General features: G+C 52.0%; 1 protein-coding gene across 7 annotated transcripts in view; it reads left to right on the top strand.

The window, feature by feature from the left end:
• VPS13B (vacuolar protein sorting 13 homolog B) overlaps positions 1-13,790 on the top strand; it is a 760,370-nt gene that overhangs the window by 736,423 nt on the left and 10,157 nt on the right. For all 7 annotated transcript variants that reach the window (XM_087864704.1, XM_087864702.1, XM_087864703.1 and 4 more), the window contains 3 exons: positions 2,243-3,051; positions 7,003-7,179; positions 9,258-9,428. In XM_087864704.1, the coding sequence (XP_087720830.1) occupies positions 2,243-3,051; positions 7,003-7,179; positions 9,258-9,428 (1,157 nt within the window). The remainder of the gene's footprint in view (positions 1-2,242; positions 3,052-7,002; positions 7,180-9,257; positions 9,429-13,790) is intronic.

The raw sequence follows: 13,790 nt of genomic DNA, 5'->3' as shown, positions 1-13,790 counted from the left end.
CTAGGGATGGGGACACAACAGTGACCAAAAAGACCAAAATCCTTGCTTTTGAGAAAATGACCACGTTCTCATAGATGTAGAATGGAAGACAGAGAATAAACATAAGAAAAAAGGAAAATTTATGGTACAGTAGAAGGCTGGCTTTCTGCAGGGATGAAAACAGCTGGGTAGAAAGACCAGGAATGCCAGGGCATAGGGACAGAGAGAGAATAATTTTTAAAACCAGTGTAGGTAAGCCTCACCACAAGTTGATATTTGAGCACAAAGACTCAAAAGCTGCAGGGGGGCTAATAATGTGGATATCCGGTGGAAAAGCTTTCCAGACAGAGGGCACAGCCGGTTCAAAGGTCTGAAGCAGTGTGCCTGGCACGTGGGAGGAGCAGGGAAGAGGCCGATGTGGGCCAATCAGAGTGGCTGGAAGTGAAAGTCATAGCATCTGAGGTCAGAGAGGTGAGGGCTGGAAGAGGGGACTTATGTAGGGCTTAGCTTTGATTCTGAATGAAATGGGAAAATCACTGGATCACTTGACTGGAGTGAAGAAGTGACATGATCTGACCTAAATTTTTAGGCAATCATTGGCTGACTCATTGAAGGAGACCATAGAGAGGCAAGGGTGGAGGCAGGGGGCCAGTTAAGGGATAGTTACAGTTCAAACTAGAGATGCCAGTGGCTTAGACTGCGGTGGGGTGAGTGGAAGTGGGAGGGAACGGTCAGATTCTGGATGTGCTTTCTAAGAAAAAACCAGTGGGATCTCCCTGGTGCACTGGGTAAGGGTTGAAAACAGAAGTATCAAGGACTCCTCCCAAATTGTGCTCTAACAAGTGATGGGACGTGGCTGCCCTTACCTGAGTTAGGAAAGAGCGTATGTAGGTTGGAGGTGGGGGTAAGATCTGGAGTTCGATGACAGACACGACAAGCTGAGACGAGTGACTATGTGGAGAGGCAGTTAATATCGTAGGCTGGCAGTCAGGTGGTTCTGAGCTGCCGATGTGACTGGGCGTCCTCAGCACAGAGACGACGTATCCGGCCACGAGACTGGGTGAGATCTGCAAGGGGAGGGCAAGGGCTGCACCTTGGGCATCTTAATCTTCAGGGGTCAGGGACAAGAGGAGGAGGTCACACAACGACTAAGGATGGGGGACCATGAATAGAAGAGCCGAGAGAAGACTTATAAAGGGAATGTTTCCAGAAGGTAGGAGTTATCGACAAGGTGAAATGCCATTGGAGGTCAAGTGAGCCACAGACCATAAGGCCGTCAGTGAAAGGCCAAGTGACAGGGAAGTCACTTGGTGAGAGTTGCTTTGGTAGACTGCAAGGGCAGAAGCCCGCTTGGAGCAAGATGAAGAGGGAATGGAAGGCAGCCAGCAGACAGGGTGTGTAGTTTTTATGAAAGGGGAGCAGAAAACTGAGGAGTAGCCAGAGGCCTGCTAGCCCTAGGCCTCAGTCCCTGGGCCTATAAGAAATGCAGTTGTAGGTTGTTAGTAATGAAGAAAAAGATGAGGATGGAGGAGAGGAAGGCTGGAGTGATGCCCTGGAGCAGGGGAGAGCAGGAAGATCTTGTACACCGTGGAGGGCTTGACCTGAGGCAGGAGCACAGCAGGTCAGCTCTAGAAATGGTGGGGGAGCAGAGCCCACAGCCGAGACTTGGCTAGATGGGCCGGGGTCCCAGGGGCGAATGTTAAGTTTTCTTCTGTTTGCTTTACTTCAAGGTAGGGAATTTTAGTTATTTGATTTTACCTTTCTGCCTTGAGATGATCGTGATAGAGAATTAGTGCCCAAACACTAGAAGAATTTTGGAGTAAAAATCTGGTGTTGATAGGGAAGCACATACAGAACATGACAAGAACTTGTAATAGTCCCATAGGGAACATTTCCCAGTGCTGTTGTGGGAATGTGACCGGTTCTGTCAGACACCACAAACTGAAAGTTGAATTATTTGTTTCTTATGAGAATCTGGTGGAATATAAGGAGGTGTGTAATAAGGCATTATTGGGAGGGAGGGAAGGAGGGAGGAAGGGAGGAAGGGAGGAAGGGAGGAAGGAAGGAAGGAAGGAAGGAAGGAAGGAAGGAAGGAAGGAAGGAAGGAAAGGAAGGAAGGAAGGGAGGGAGGGAGGGAGGGAGGAAGGGAGGAAGGAAGGAAAGGGAGGAAGAAAAGGGAGGAAGGGTGGGGGAAAGGAGGGAGTGAGGAGGAGGAAAAAGAAGAGCAGGCAGAGACTGATGTTCTTTTCCCTTTCTCATCTAGAACTCTGGAGAAGACTGTGACATTGAAACTGTTCATCACTCAGCTGAGCCTGGTGGTGTTTGATGACCTCACCCACCACGAAGTATCGTCTGAGCTCCTGAGACTCACCCTGGACAACGTCTTTGTCCACGTGGCCCCCATGGCCGGTGCCCAGCCCGGGGCCGAGGCCGCTGTGGCCGCCCCCCAGCTGCACTGTGTGGAGGTCTGCTGTGGGGACCTGCAGTTGGACAACCAGCTGTACAACAAGTCCAATTTCCACTTCGCCGTCTTGGTCTGCCAGGGAGAAAAAACCGAAGCCATGCAGTGGTCCAAAATGCAGAGCCTCCTCGCGTCCAGCAGGGACCTGGAGGAGTACAAGAAGAACTGTTTTATCAGAGTCCACCTCACCCTAACCGAGGGCCAGAGCTGCCTCCTGGAGGAGATGCACGAGTTCCGTTTTGAACTGAAGCCGGCCCGGCTGTACGTGGAAGATACGTTCGTGTACTACATCAAGACTCTGTTCGAGACCTACCTTCCCGCCGGGGGCCCGGCCGCCGCCCCCGCCGGGCCCTGGGCTGGCAAGCAGCCGCTGCCGGCGCAGGTCAGCCAGCACGCCAGGGCCCTGGTGCATCCCGTGAAGTTCCGCAGGCTGGTGATCCGGCCGGTGAGCCTCCTCGTCAGCATCCACGCGTCCCTCAAGCTCTACATCGCGTCCGACCACACGCCGCTCTCCTTCTCGGTGTTTGAGCGAGGCCCCATCTTCACCACGGCCAGGCAGCTCGTCCACGCCCTGGCCATGCACTATGCGGCGGGGGCGCTCTTCAGAGCAGGTGAGGCCCGGGCCGAGGGGCCGAGGGTCGGGGTGAGCTAGAGCCTGGGCTGGAAGGAGCTGCTTCAGGGGTTGCTTATCCACCTCCAGCCCGAGGGAAGCGATGTGGGGCGGGGGGGCGCGGGGAGCGGGGAAGCGCGGGCTTTGCGGTGCGTCCGCGCCGGATTGAAATCCACACTCTGCCAGCGCGAAGGCCCAGGCGAGTTCTTGAACCTCCCCGCGTCTCCGTTTCCTCATCTATAAAATGGGTTTTAGGATTTCTGAGAGGATCAAATAAAAGTGCTTGGCACTTAATAAACACTCAAGCAGATAGGAGCTTTGATAATCTGCTGTTACGTAACTTAGAATTTTAACTCCACGTAGCACGAACGTTCTGGCAGCTCCCTGCAGGTACAAGGCTCGGTGTTAGCACGCTAGTGTAGTCGGGAAAACTAGCCCCAGGCCTCAGTCCTTGGGGCTGAAATCCAGTGGTAGGTTGTCAGTCCATGAATAGCTGTAGGTGAGAGATTCAGAGGATTTGTGTGCTCGTAAGAGGCATAAAGAGCCTTCTAGTGATCCAGTGTGGCCGTGCCTGTCTAGACCGATGGCAAAAAGAAAGTGGTTGGTGTCTCAGCTTCTCCACAGACCTGAGATGGAGAAGTCTGTGGGGGGTGGTTTGAATATGTGTCAACAAGGTCGGATGGCGAGTACTGTGTGCAAACGGTGGAGTGCAGGGGACAGAGTGGTCTCAGAATATTCTGTGGTAACGGGCGTAAGAACACGCATTCCTCGCCTAAATTCACTCCAACACGGTTTCAGTGTGATTATCCAGCCCCTTGTGGTCCCATGAATTCAAGCAACAAACACCAACCAGAGTTGGTCTTGTGGGTTCTTTCTAGCAAAGAACATGACAGTCTTCCTTTCTGTGAGTAACAAAGAAAAACGTTTATACCCTTGTACTTGGTGAAAGCATTCCCATATAAGCTAACATTGTAGCAGTAAATGACCCATGTTGTTGCCAGACTGGTGAGATTACATTTTCTCGGTAATGAAATTCATAGAGTTAATAAGGTTACCCAGAAGTCTTAACTGAAAATGACAAGATCAGGGGAGGGCCCTGCTGGGACTATTGTTTTGATAGCTTGCACAACAATGAAGAAAATATTTCTCTCTTGCTAAGAAATCATTTAAAAATAAGCAGTTAACATTTCAAATTTAATAGATGGGTATATTTATAAACAATTCCAGAAACTTAACCTTTCAGGCAGTTTTTGCTTTTAACATGAGAAGCAGGCACGTAAGTTCCTGGGCTCTGATCTGGGCCTGGGAAGGGCTAAGCCTCCCGCCAGGCCACCCCATAATGCTGAGGTGTGGGGGGCACCCATGTAGGTAATGAGCTGGCAAAGAAACTCCCAACTGTGGCACCAAGGAGCCATGTCCCTGCAGCCTGTGTGCTAAAAACGCTCTTTGTTTTGTTTTTTGTTCTTAATGAGCTTTCACAAGAACATTCTGTTTGGATTTTTTGTAATCCACCTAAAAATCCTCTGAGCCGTTGTCCCAACCTCATTATACGCTGGAACAAGAAATTCTAATATAGAGGGCCAAGTTTTTAGAGCCTGTTGGGAATTCTGTCACTAAAAAGCTACAGACAAAATGGGAAGATGGTAGGAGGTTACCGACACCCGGGTAGAAGAGCATTCAAGAGAACGTACTGGCATTCTTGTGGGAAGGGGGGCTTGGCCTGGGGATGAGCAAGTTGCATCTGTATTTCACATGGGACAGGATTCGCCCACTGAACTTGACTAGAAGGTTCCTACCCTGACCTCATTTCTAGGGAAGTTTGTGGATTCACCTTGAAAAGGTTTTAAACATGAACAGGAATTAGAAATGAGTAGCCCTATTGGAAGGAAAGCATGTGGGCTTTCTAATTTCTTGGGGCCCCTCTACACGCAAGTCTCAATTTGAGACAGACACTCTTTTTCAATAAAATTTCCAAACAAATAAGCAGAAGATACATTTGCTTTTTGAGGAAAATAAAGAAGGGGTGCCCTTGGATACTTACTGCCCTTTTCTGGCTAGTTCAGATGCCACTGAGAAGTGGCTCCGGTCCACACATGGCCCTCCCGTCAGGCAGTACTCCTGACCCAGGAGACCACACCCCGCCTTCCGGTAGTTGGGGGAGCCAGACAGTGAGGCTGGGTGGTGTCCCTTCACACTGGGCCCCCGCCACACTAGTCTGTGTAGATGGTCTTTGCTTGGCAATAGCTTACTCTTCTTTCTTTATCTGTGTGTGAAATCTATGGAGAGAAGGAGAATTAAGATGTTTCTAGACCAATTTGCTGCCTGCAGGTGGAACCTTATAACTATTCCAGGCTACAGGAAATCTGCTGTTTCTTTACCTACAGAGAGAGCCCTCCAAGGAACCATATTCCACAACCTTCCATGGTATCCTGCTTCCTCACTGCAGCCTAGGCTCACAGAGGGTGGGTGGGCTCTGGAATCAGGTAAACCTGGGTTGGAGACCTAGCCCCCGTGTCTAAGCAGCAGGAGATTGTGAACAGTGGAGCACACTTGCCTCCTCATCCTGCCTGGGAGAAGTAAGTGGAAGTGGAGACAGGGTAACACCATGTCAGAGTCGCCTCGGTCCCCTCTGCCTGTAGTCATTAGCTCCTCTGAATTTATGTAAAGGGAGGGACTAGTCCTTCACTTGCACAATTGCTGGGCGCATTAAATAAGCTGAATGCCTTGTACCCATAGGCTGGCCCTTTATAGTCCGTGTCTCTGGAAATGATTCCCTGTTGTTACCCAGCTACTGTTCCGGAGAAGAGGAGTGGGCTCCAAATTTAACACTGTTCCTCTCCCTCTAGGGGCTGGGCCTAGAAACCCTCAGGGCTCTGGCTTGCTTCTTGCAGCCACACCTTCCTGACCCGCTGGGATCAGTGACTTGACGGAGTGTCTGTCCCAGGCTTGTCCTCCAAGAATCTGCTGCTGAGGCAGGATCGGCTCCCACATGAGTCCCGGCCCCACGGCCTCCCCACGAGAGTGCTCTCAGCCCCAGGCTGGAGGGTCCGTGGTTCCCAGAGGAAGCCGCCCAGTCTAGAATCCTGCGCTTAGCCCTTGGCCTTGCCTGCACCTCCTGTCCCCTGGGTGAGAGCCGAGCCCCCACCCTGAGGAGGAAGGTGAAGGGAAGCCACTGCTGCAGTTCACAGCACAGCCACGTTCCCACGAGGCATCAGACACCACAGTCAGGCCACGGAGCAGGCCAGCCCCTGGCAAGCCCCCGCTCGAATAGGAAACCAGATCCAAAGCTCCCCTCCCGGGACACTGGAAGGGAACACTCCCCTCTCGCTAACCTAATCAGTATGTCCATGTCGCTGATGTTTACACAACTGAAGCTGGGGTGGAAGGGGAGACATTTGTCTGGCTCCAGCTCCGCTCCAAAGGGAAGCACTCAGCTTGGTAGGATTGGGAAAGATTAAAAATAACTCCTCCATCCTTGTCAGAACTTTGCCTCTCCTTTGCGACACCCCATTTAGCATCTGGCCTCCTCCCCCGACCAGGCCCCACCTCCTCCTCCTCCCGGTGCCTCCGCTGCCCTGGGCTGGTTTTACAGATAACTTCCCAGCCTGCAAACACCTGCGCCCTAAGAGACCGCCTCTCCTTGGGCGGGGGAGTCTGCGTCCCCTGCACACAGGTCCCTTGTAGCAGGAGCACAGGAGGCTCGGGCAAGGAAGTCAGAGTAAAGCTATTTGCGAGGCTGCCAAAAGGATCACGTTGATTTATAAAGTATGAAAGTTTGCCATTTATGAATTCACAGGGAAGGAGTTATTGCCCATGTTTTGCTCCGGACGAGCTTATTACATTCTCAATTCCAGTGTGAAAAATGAATTGCAGGGAAAATGGGTCACTTTTCCCAAATGTTGAAAGTGCTGTGTTTAAGGTTTCAGTAACCCCTCCGTTCGGTCCCCCACAGGCTGGGTGGTCGGGTCTCTGGAGATCCTCGGCAGCCCCGCGAGTTTGGTGCGCAGTATCGGGAACGGAATCGCCGACTTCTTCAGGCTTCCGTACGAAGGGCTGACCAGAGGCCCGGGAGCCTTTGTGAGCGGCGTTTCCAGAGGGACAACATCCTTCGTAAAGCACATTTCCAAAGGTAGCTCTTCTGGTTCCTTTTCATAACGCCTCATTTTTATTCCTTCCCTTATTTTTTATTTTTAAAGAACACACTGAAGTTTTCGGTGCGCGACGTGCCTCTGCCTTTGCTGGGCCTGTTGGGTTGCAGGGAAATGTTGGATCTGTAACAAAGCTCACATAGAATGTCTTATGTTTTAAACAGATCACTCTTTGCCGGCAGTGTGTGAAAATGTTTCAGAAACTTCAGAATTTTAAACCTCCCATTGGGAAAACAGAGATTGGCTCAACTGTTATTCCATGTGATAAATACAGAAATATTAAAGGTGTTCAGGACTTCTGCTAAACATCAGAAACCCTACACTGTGTTGCCTCATCATTTTTTTAAATGTAGATACAGTTGTCATAACTTTTGGAAGGAGATGGGTACGTTTTGACACGGAAGCCGCTCTGGCGGGGAGCAGCCGGCCTCCGGCTAGCAGGCCACGTCAACAGTGCCATCTTGTGGCCCAGACGGTCCGCCAGGCACAGAAGCCAGGCTGCTGCCCACGTGAAGGGCATGTTTTCGTTTTATCCGTGTGTGCCTGACGATATTTTGGTCAGGTTGGCAGTGACTTGGGAACTAACAAGGGCCATCTGAGTCCCCTTTTCTTCTCAGCAGGAGGCAGGGAAAACAGGGCAAAGGGCTTCTCCCCCATAAAAGGCTTTTTTAATGTCAACCGTGCTGCAACTCTGTAATGATGGGCAGGTTATAGAAGTCTCTGGAAGACTCAAAAGAAGAGGAGCTTGAAATATGAGCACCCATCCTCTGTAGGGGGGTGGGGGGTGGGCTGGCAGGAGAACGCAAGAGCATAAACCGAGTTGTGTGGACAAGGACAGGCTCACTCCCCCAGGCCCCAGCCGTCCGGGAGGCCTGCGAGCTGAGAGCCGAAGAAACTCACAGATGAGTCACTGGTGGATTTCTCACTCACTTGAATCTTCGTGGTTCTGTTGTTTTTATTTTCAAATAAGACACCCAACACCTGCTAAATTGAACCCCGTGGTAATTTTAGCATAGTGACTCACTGAATGTTTTTTTACACTTGTTCTCTCCTTCTCTTAGCAAAAATCCGTTTCGTTTTTTGGTGTCTGTGTGTGCGCATGGACGTTTTCTTTTTAGATTGCTGGTAAAGGTGCAGCTGTAACGACATCTTCCATGTCTTCTTGGAACTAAGTGTCCACTAACAGGGGTTCATTCGTCAGTTTCAGGATCTGTCCATTGATGTCTTTCAGTCTTGCCTCACTGAGATCTCTGCAGACTTGCTAGAGGGGTTGGGGACTGTTTTGAGCAAGATGCTGAGATAGCCTTTCTTAGGAGAACCAGACAAAATCATGGCTTTCACATGATTTATTCCCTTTAGTGTCCTCACTTTTTTCAGCTAACATCCTGAGAATCAAAACTACACATCTTGTCTGTGGCCCGATCATTGGTTCCTCAGAATGTCAAATGATAAAGTTTAGTGGTGCCCTTTGCTTAAGGAGGGAATAAATTTTATTCCTAAGTAGAATTGTTTCTTTACAGTCTGTCTCAGATTCAGCAACATAACCTTAACCTTTAAAATCAGAACAGAGTTTAACCTTCAACACTGGGCCTCAAGGAGGACTTCAAAATTAACTGTGTTAGCCAGTCCTTGACAACCCCACCATAGTGGATGGTAGTTTCATCTGAAACTCTGGGCATTTTTCTGGCAACAGAGATTCTCATCCTACCCCTTTCGAGGTGTGCCATCATCCTTATAAGCAAGTGTTAATCTTCACCTCATTTTTTTAAAGATTTTATTTTTAAGTAACCTCTACACTCAACATGGAGCTCAGACTCACAACCCCAAGGTCAAGAGCTGCACACTCCCCCAGATGAGCCAGTCAGGCGCCCCTGCCCCTCATTTCCTTAAGGCTGTTGCTTCAGGCTGCCCAGAGGAAGCCCCCATCGCTCGCCACCTCGGCATGTGCGGAGGCACAGATGTGCTGCCACTGCCACCCCACCGCCCTCTGGGGACCGCTCCGGGGGAAGCCAGCGGGTGGGTAACCAGAAGGCCAACCCGTGTGCTCTTGCACCCTCAGGCACCCTCACCTCCGTCACCAACCTGGCCACAAGCCTGGCGCGGAACATGGACCGCCTGTCGCTGGACGAGGAGCACTACAAGCGGCAGGAGGAGTGGCGGCGGCGGCTGCCCGAGAGCCTGGGCGAGGGGCTCCGGCAGGGCCTGTCCCGGCTGGGCATCAGCCTGCTCGGTAAGGGGCTGCAGGGGACCTGCGCGGGGTGGGGGGCGGGGGCTGTGAAGTTTTCGCCCTTTCTGCAGACGGGGCCGAGGCGTGGGGGGGTGCGGCTGGGGGGTCAGGCGCTCGCTCTGCTTCCTACCCCGCATCCCAGAGCCCCTGTGCGGCTGTGAGGGGCCTTCCCAGGCCCTGCCCGGTGGGAGGCTCACCTGCACAAATGCCCACGCTCCGCCCTCCCGTGCTCCCAGTATAAACCCCATCTCTGCCCTCGGGGTGGCTCTCCAGAAGAGCGTCGTGCCAGAGGAGGCGCGCTGAGCGTGGGGGTGTCAACACAGGGACGGCAGCCCACGGCCGTTTGCTTGTGAAAGTGAGTAACGGGCGGCCGCGGCCGTCGGAGGCACCGTCCCCTGCCCGACCACAGACGCTGCAGACGCTGCAGACGCTCGCCTTTGTTCGAGAAGCGCTTGAGCAACGTGCAAATGTCATGTAAACTTCAGTGAGGAGCCCAGCTTTCGCCTTTTATTTTTCCAAGCGTGCCGGCTCAGCCTGACTCAGTAATTACCAGTTGTCAAGCAGCCAGATGGTATAGTTAGAAGTGAAGATTGCTGCGGATATTTCCAAATACTACAAATGTTCGAAAAATAAGTTGCTTTGGAAAACTCTATAAAAAGGAAGCTTCAGAGCTGAGATTTTGCAGAGCAGGGTTTTCAAGGGTATCTTTTGTTTGTTTGTTTGCAAAGGAATTTAAAACTGTATTGCTTGGCAGCCTGCCTGCCGCTCATCGGAAGGAGTGTGCATCTCCCAGAGATCAAAGAGCCCCAAAGCAGGGAGAGCAGAGGTCAGAAAAGATGAGCTTGAAAGGATTTGTCCTCTCTCCAGCGTGCAGTTCTATCCACAGCCCTCAACCCGCAGCACAGCCAGCTGAGGCTCTGGGAGGAAGTAGTACGAAGTTACAAGCTCAGGTTAAGTTACTAGAGATTGTGTAAGTCATAACATTCTGTGGTGATGCGTGGAAACTGGAAGACTATGACCTGGGCTGGAACTGCTGGGTAAAGGAGCGCTCCGGAAGGCCAGGGGAAGGCGTGGGAGTGGACCACGTTCCAGAGGAGCCAGCAGACCCAGGCTAGGGTGTCCAGGTCCTTTCGTTGTGACCTCAGACACATTCTTACCTTCTGTAAACCTGGGTTTCTCCTTTGTAAATTGGGGCTGGTAATAACATTATTAGAGGTAGTAATAGTGGTCCATAATGGGCCAGTCATAGGGTCTGTGTTTGGTAAACAGCACCGCTCATGCCATGCCCTCTATTCTGGGGAGAAGAGCCTCCTTCCCACCACGCAAGCTCTTTTGGGAGTTTACAGGTGCCTAGCAGAGGAGATCTGAGCTGGCTGGCCTGTGGCTACGTCCATTCCAACGAGTCTGTTGTCTTCCCACCCAGAGACGCCCTCACCCACCACCCGGTTGCTACTGTATAAAATTGTGCCTGACAGTAGAAATCCGTTACGGGAGGAGCCATGATCTTCCCTTTGTGGTGCGCCACTTTTAATATGGCGCCTATTGTTAACCAGGCTAGAAAGGCCTAAAACTTTGATCTCTGCTGTAGTCGTGTCTTACACATCCTCATCCATGCCAGGGAATCATTCAGTCTGTCTGTAAAACTTCAGCAGGCTCGCAGTCTTTCTGCCTCTCTGGTCATTTCCAAAAACTCAGGAGTTCTGTGGATGACGTAGATCCCTCCTGGGTGTGCAGTGACCGCACCTGCAACCTCTGGCCTGACCCCAGACCCCCAGGAGCCCTGCCTCCAGCAGCACGCCCTGAGCCACGCACCCATTTCTGTGCTCCTGAGACAGGCTAGTTCCCAGTGGGCATCTCAGAGCTGGCTCAAACCAGCTTCCCTCCCTCTCAGAACGCTCTGTGTCCCACTTCACCCCTGGCTCATCTCAGAACGTCCCGTCCCGGAACTACCTGCTGTGTGGCAGGAAGACGAGAGGAAGAGTAGGACCAATCTAGTCCCCTCACCTGGAAAAGCATAGATTTATTACCGTTCAATTTAGCCCCAGAAACGGTGTTTAAAACTGCTAAATGCAATTAAGTGCCTGATTGAAGTTAGAGCTGTTATCATATTGTTTGAAACCCCTGCTCAGTGAAAGCAAAATACTACTTCCTCAGTTTCTTCCTCTGTGAGAAATGTGAACAACCCACTTAGTAAAACTGTCTTTAAAGAACACGTCAGCATTGACAAAGCGTTTTCACGTGTGTCCTCTTATTTGGTCTACAACCCAAGCATGGATGTGAGGTGAAGTGACTTGCCCAGGTCAGACCTCCACCAGGACAAGAGCCTGGGCTTTTCCTCATGTCACCCACCCTGGAGGGCTCCGAGCCTGGAGACAATCAGGATGTGGGGAGACTGAACAATTGAAAGTTCCAGGGTAGGAAAAACACGTTTCCCCCAAATGTTTATGGGTTTGGCGGGCCTTCTTGCCTCTGTTTGGCCCTCGTGGGGACACGGCGGAGTGTTAGGAGGTACTTGAAAAGTCAAAGGGAGTCTTTAGCTGCCCTGGCCAGCCACATGGCCCCGAGTCAGCAAGGACACGCCGGCCGGCCGAGAGATGCCGCCAGGCTCTTAGATGAGCCTCCCCCCCTCAGTTTTGAGAAAGCAGTGGCTTTGGGGAAGATTCTGTTTAGCCTGCAGAAGTGGTGATAAGGCTTTTGCACATTTACCAGATCTGTCCCCCAGACACCCCCCTTTCTACTGCAGCCTGGGGTCTGCACTGAGAGAGGATGTGAGCTCCGTGTCACTGTCGTACTCCGTGTTCCCTCCCAGACGTGACTTCTCTCTCGTGAAAACCCAAGGCAGGAAGTCAGAGCTCGCCTCTCTGATCCCCTTCTCCTTGCGCCGCTGCCTGACGTATGAAGCATTGCTAGCTTTCCCAGCAGCCACCCCCTCCGTCTCCACAGCCACTCTGGGTATGCCGCGTGGCATCCCAACAAAACAGGCCTCTACCAGGTGCATCAGGACGTTTCCCTGGAGTGAGGGAGGGAGCGAGCGAGCCGTGCCCCCAGACACGGCGTTTCTGAGCAGTTCCTCTGCTGCCACGATCAGCCGTCAGCGGCCTGGCCGCAGCTAGTGGCGAATTTCGGAATAACAGACGTGCTTCCTTCTCAGTGAACTAATCTGTTCTGGTCAAGAAAGGCTAGCCTCAAGCTGGAATACTGAATGTGCTGCGTGTAGGTCTCGTTTGTCTCTGAAGTGGTGAGCTGTAGCGTCAGGCCTGTGCCTCTGCTGTTATGATTAAAAAAAAAAAAGTCCAAAATAAAATTACAGCATGTGGTGAGGGCAGCACCAGAATAGCCACAGAGGAACTTCCATGGATGAGTAAGCCTGTGTTTTCTGCCCAAGGCTGGGGAGCTAGTCATGGAAGAGGTAAAGGAGGGCCCTTCCAGTTCCCTTGCCCAACAAAGAAAGCCCTCCTCCTCCTCCGACTAGAGGGGAGCGAAGGAAAACCCCCCAATTTCTGCCCCACCCAGCACACGCAGAGTCCAGGGAAACCCCCCTCCCTCCGAGGCGCGCTTCCTTCCTCTCCTCCCTTCATCACATCACAGCCGTCTCCATGTGGCTGCCCACCCCGTGGGCCGGATGCCAACAGACAAGTTTGGGGATCAGTTTCCACCACTTAGAGCCTCAGAGCAGAGTTCGAGTAGATGACAGTAAATAATTTACCAGTTGTGGGATTTAGCTGGATTAGACTTAATAAGAGAGCCTTCTGAAGCCCTGCGAGAAGCTGCCTCTCTCCAGGCCTGGGCTGCAGACACCACAAAATGGCTGCTAGGCTCTCACGGCCTCTCTGGTCTCCAGCTCGCACCTGGTGACCAGTGAGGTGTTGGTGTGTGTGACAGGCCTTCCCCGTCCGGGGTCTGGTGCTGGGCGAGGGCATGCGATCTGACAGCTCCCTCTCTACCTCTCCGAATCTAACACCTTGTCATGAGGCTCAGATTTTCCCCTCTCTGGGCTGCCCAAATAGTTTATCTGTCAAAGCCACAGTAACTGAGCCTTCAGTGTGGCCGGTGGCTGGAGAAAGTAGAAGATCAAAGGGGAGTTTCACTGTGATACCTGTTTGCACTTAGGAGTTAGAAGTTAGAGCTCGGTGTGGGTCCTCACGGTTATCAAGGGTAGGCCTGACACATTAAAGGGAAGTGGGAGATCCTCAAGGAAGTAACCACCTGCCCCCCGACTCAACTTTGAACTGTCTGCTATGAGATGATTCGAAGAGAAGACCCCGGGGTTCTTAACTGCGCTGTGCACCAATGGTGGCCACCCGCCCCCCCATTAACACTTCCCAGCTGCTGTGACCTGACCTCACGCATGGAGAGCAGAGCCTC

This window comes from Ursus americanus, chromosome 9, assembly GCF_024610735.1.
Source record: "Ursus americanus isolate L20-20 chromosome 9, mUrsAme1.1.p, whole genome shotgun sequence".
Lineage (NCBI taxonomy): Eukaryota > Metazoa > Chordata > Mammalia > Carnivora > Ursidae > Ursus > Ursus americanus.
This window is presented reverse-complemented; position numbering and strand designations above follow the sequence as displayed.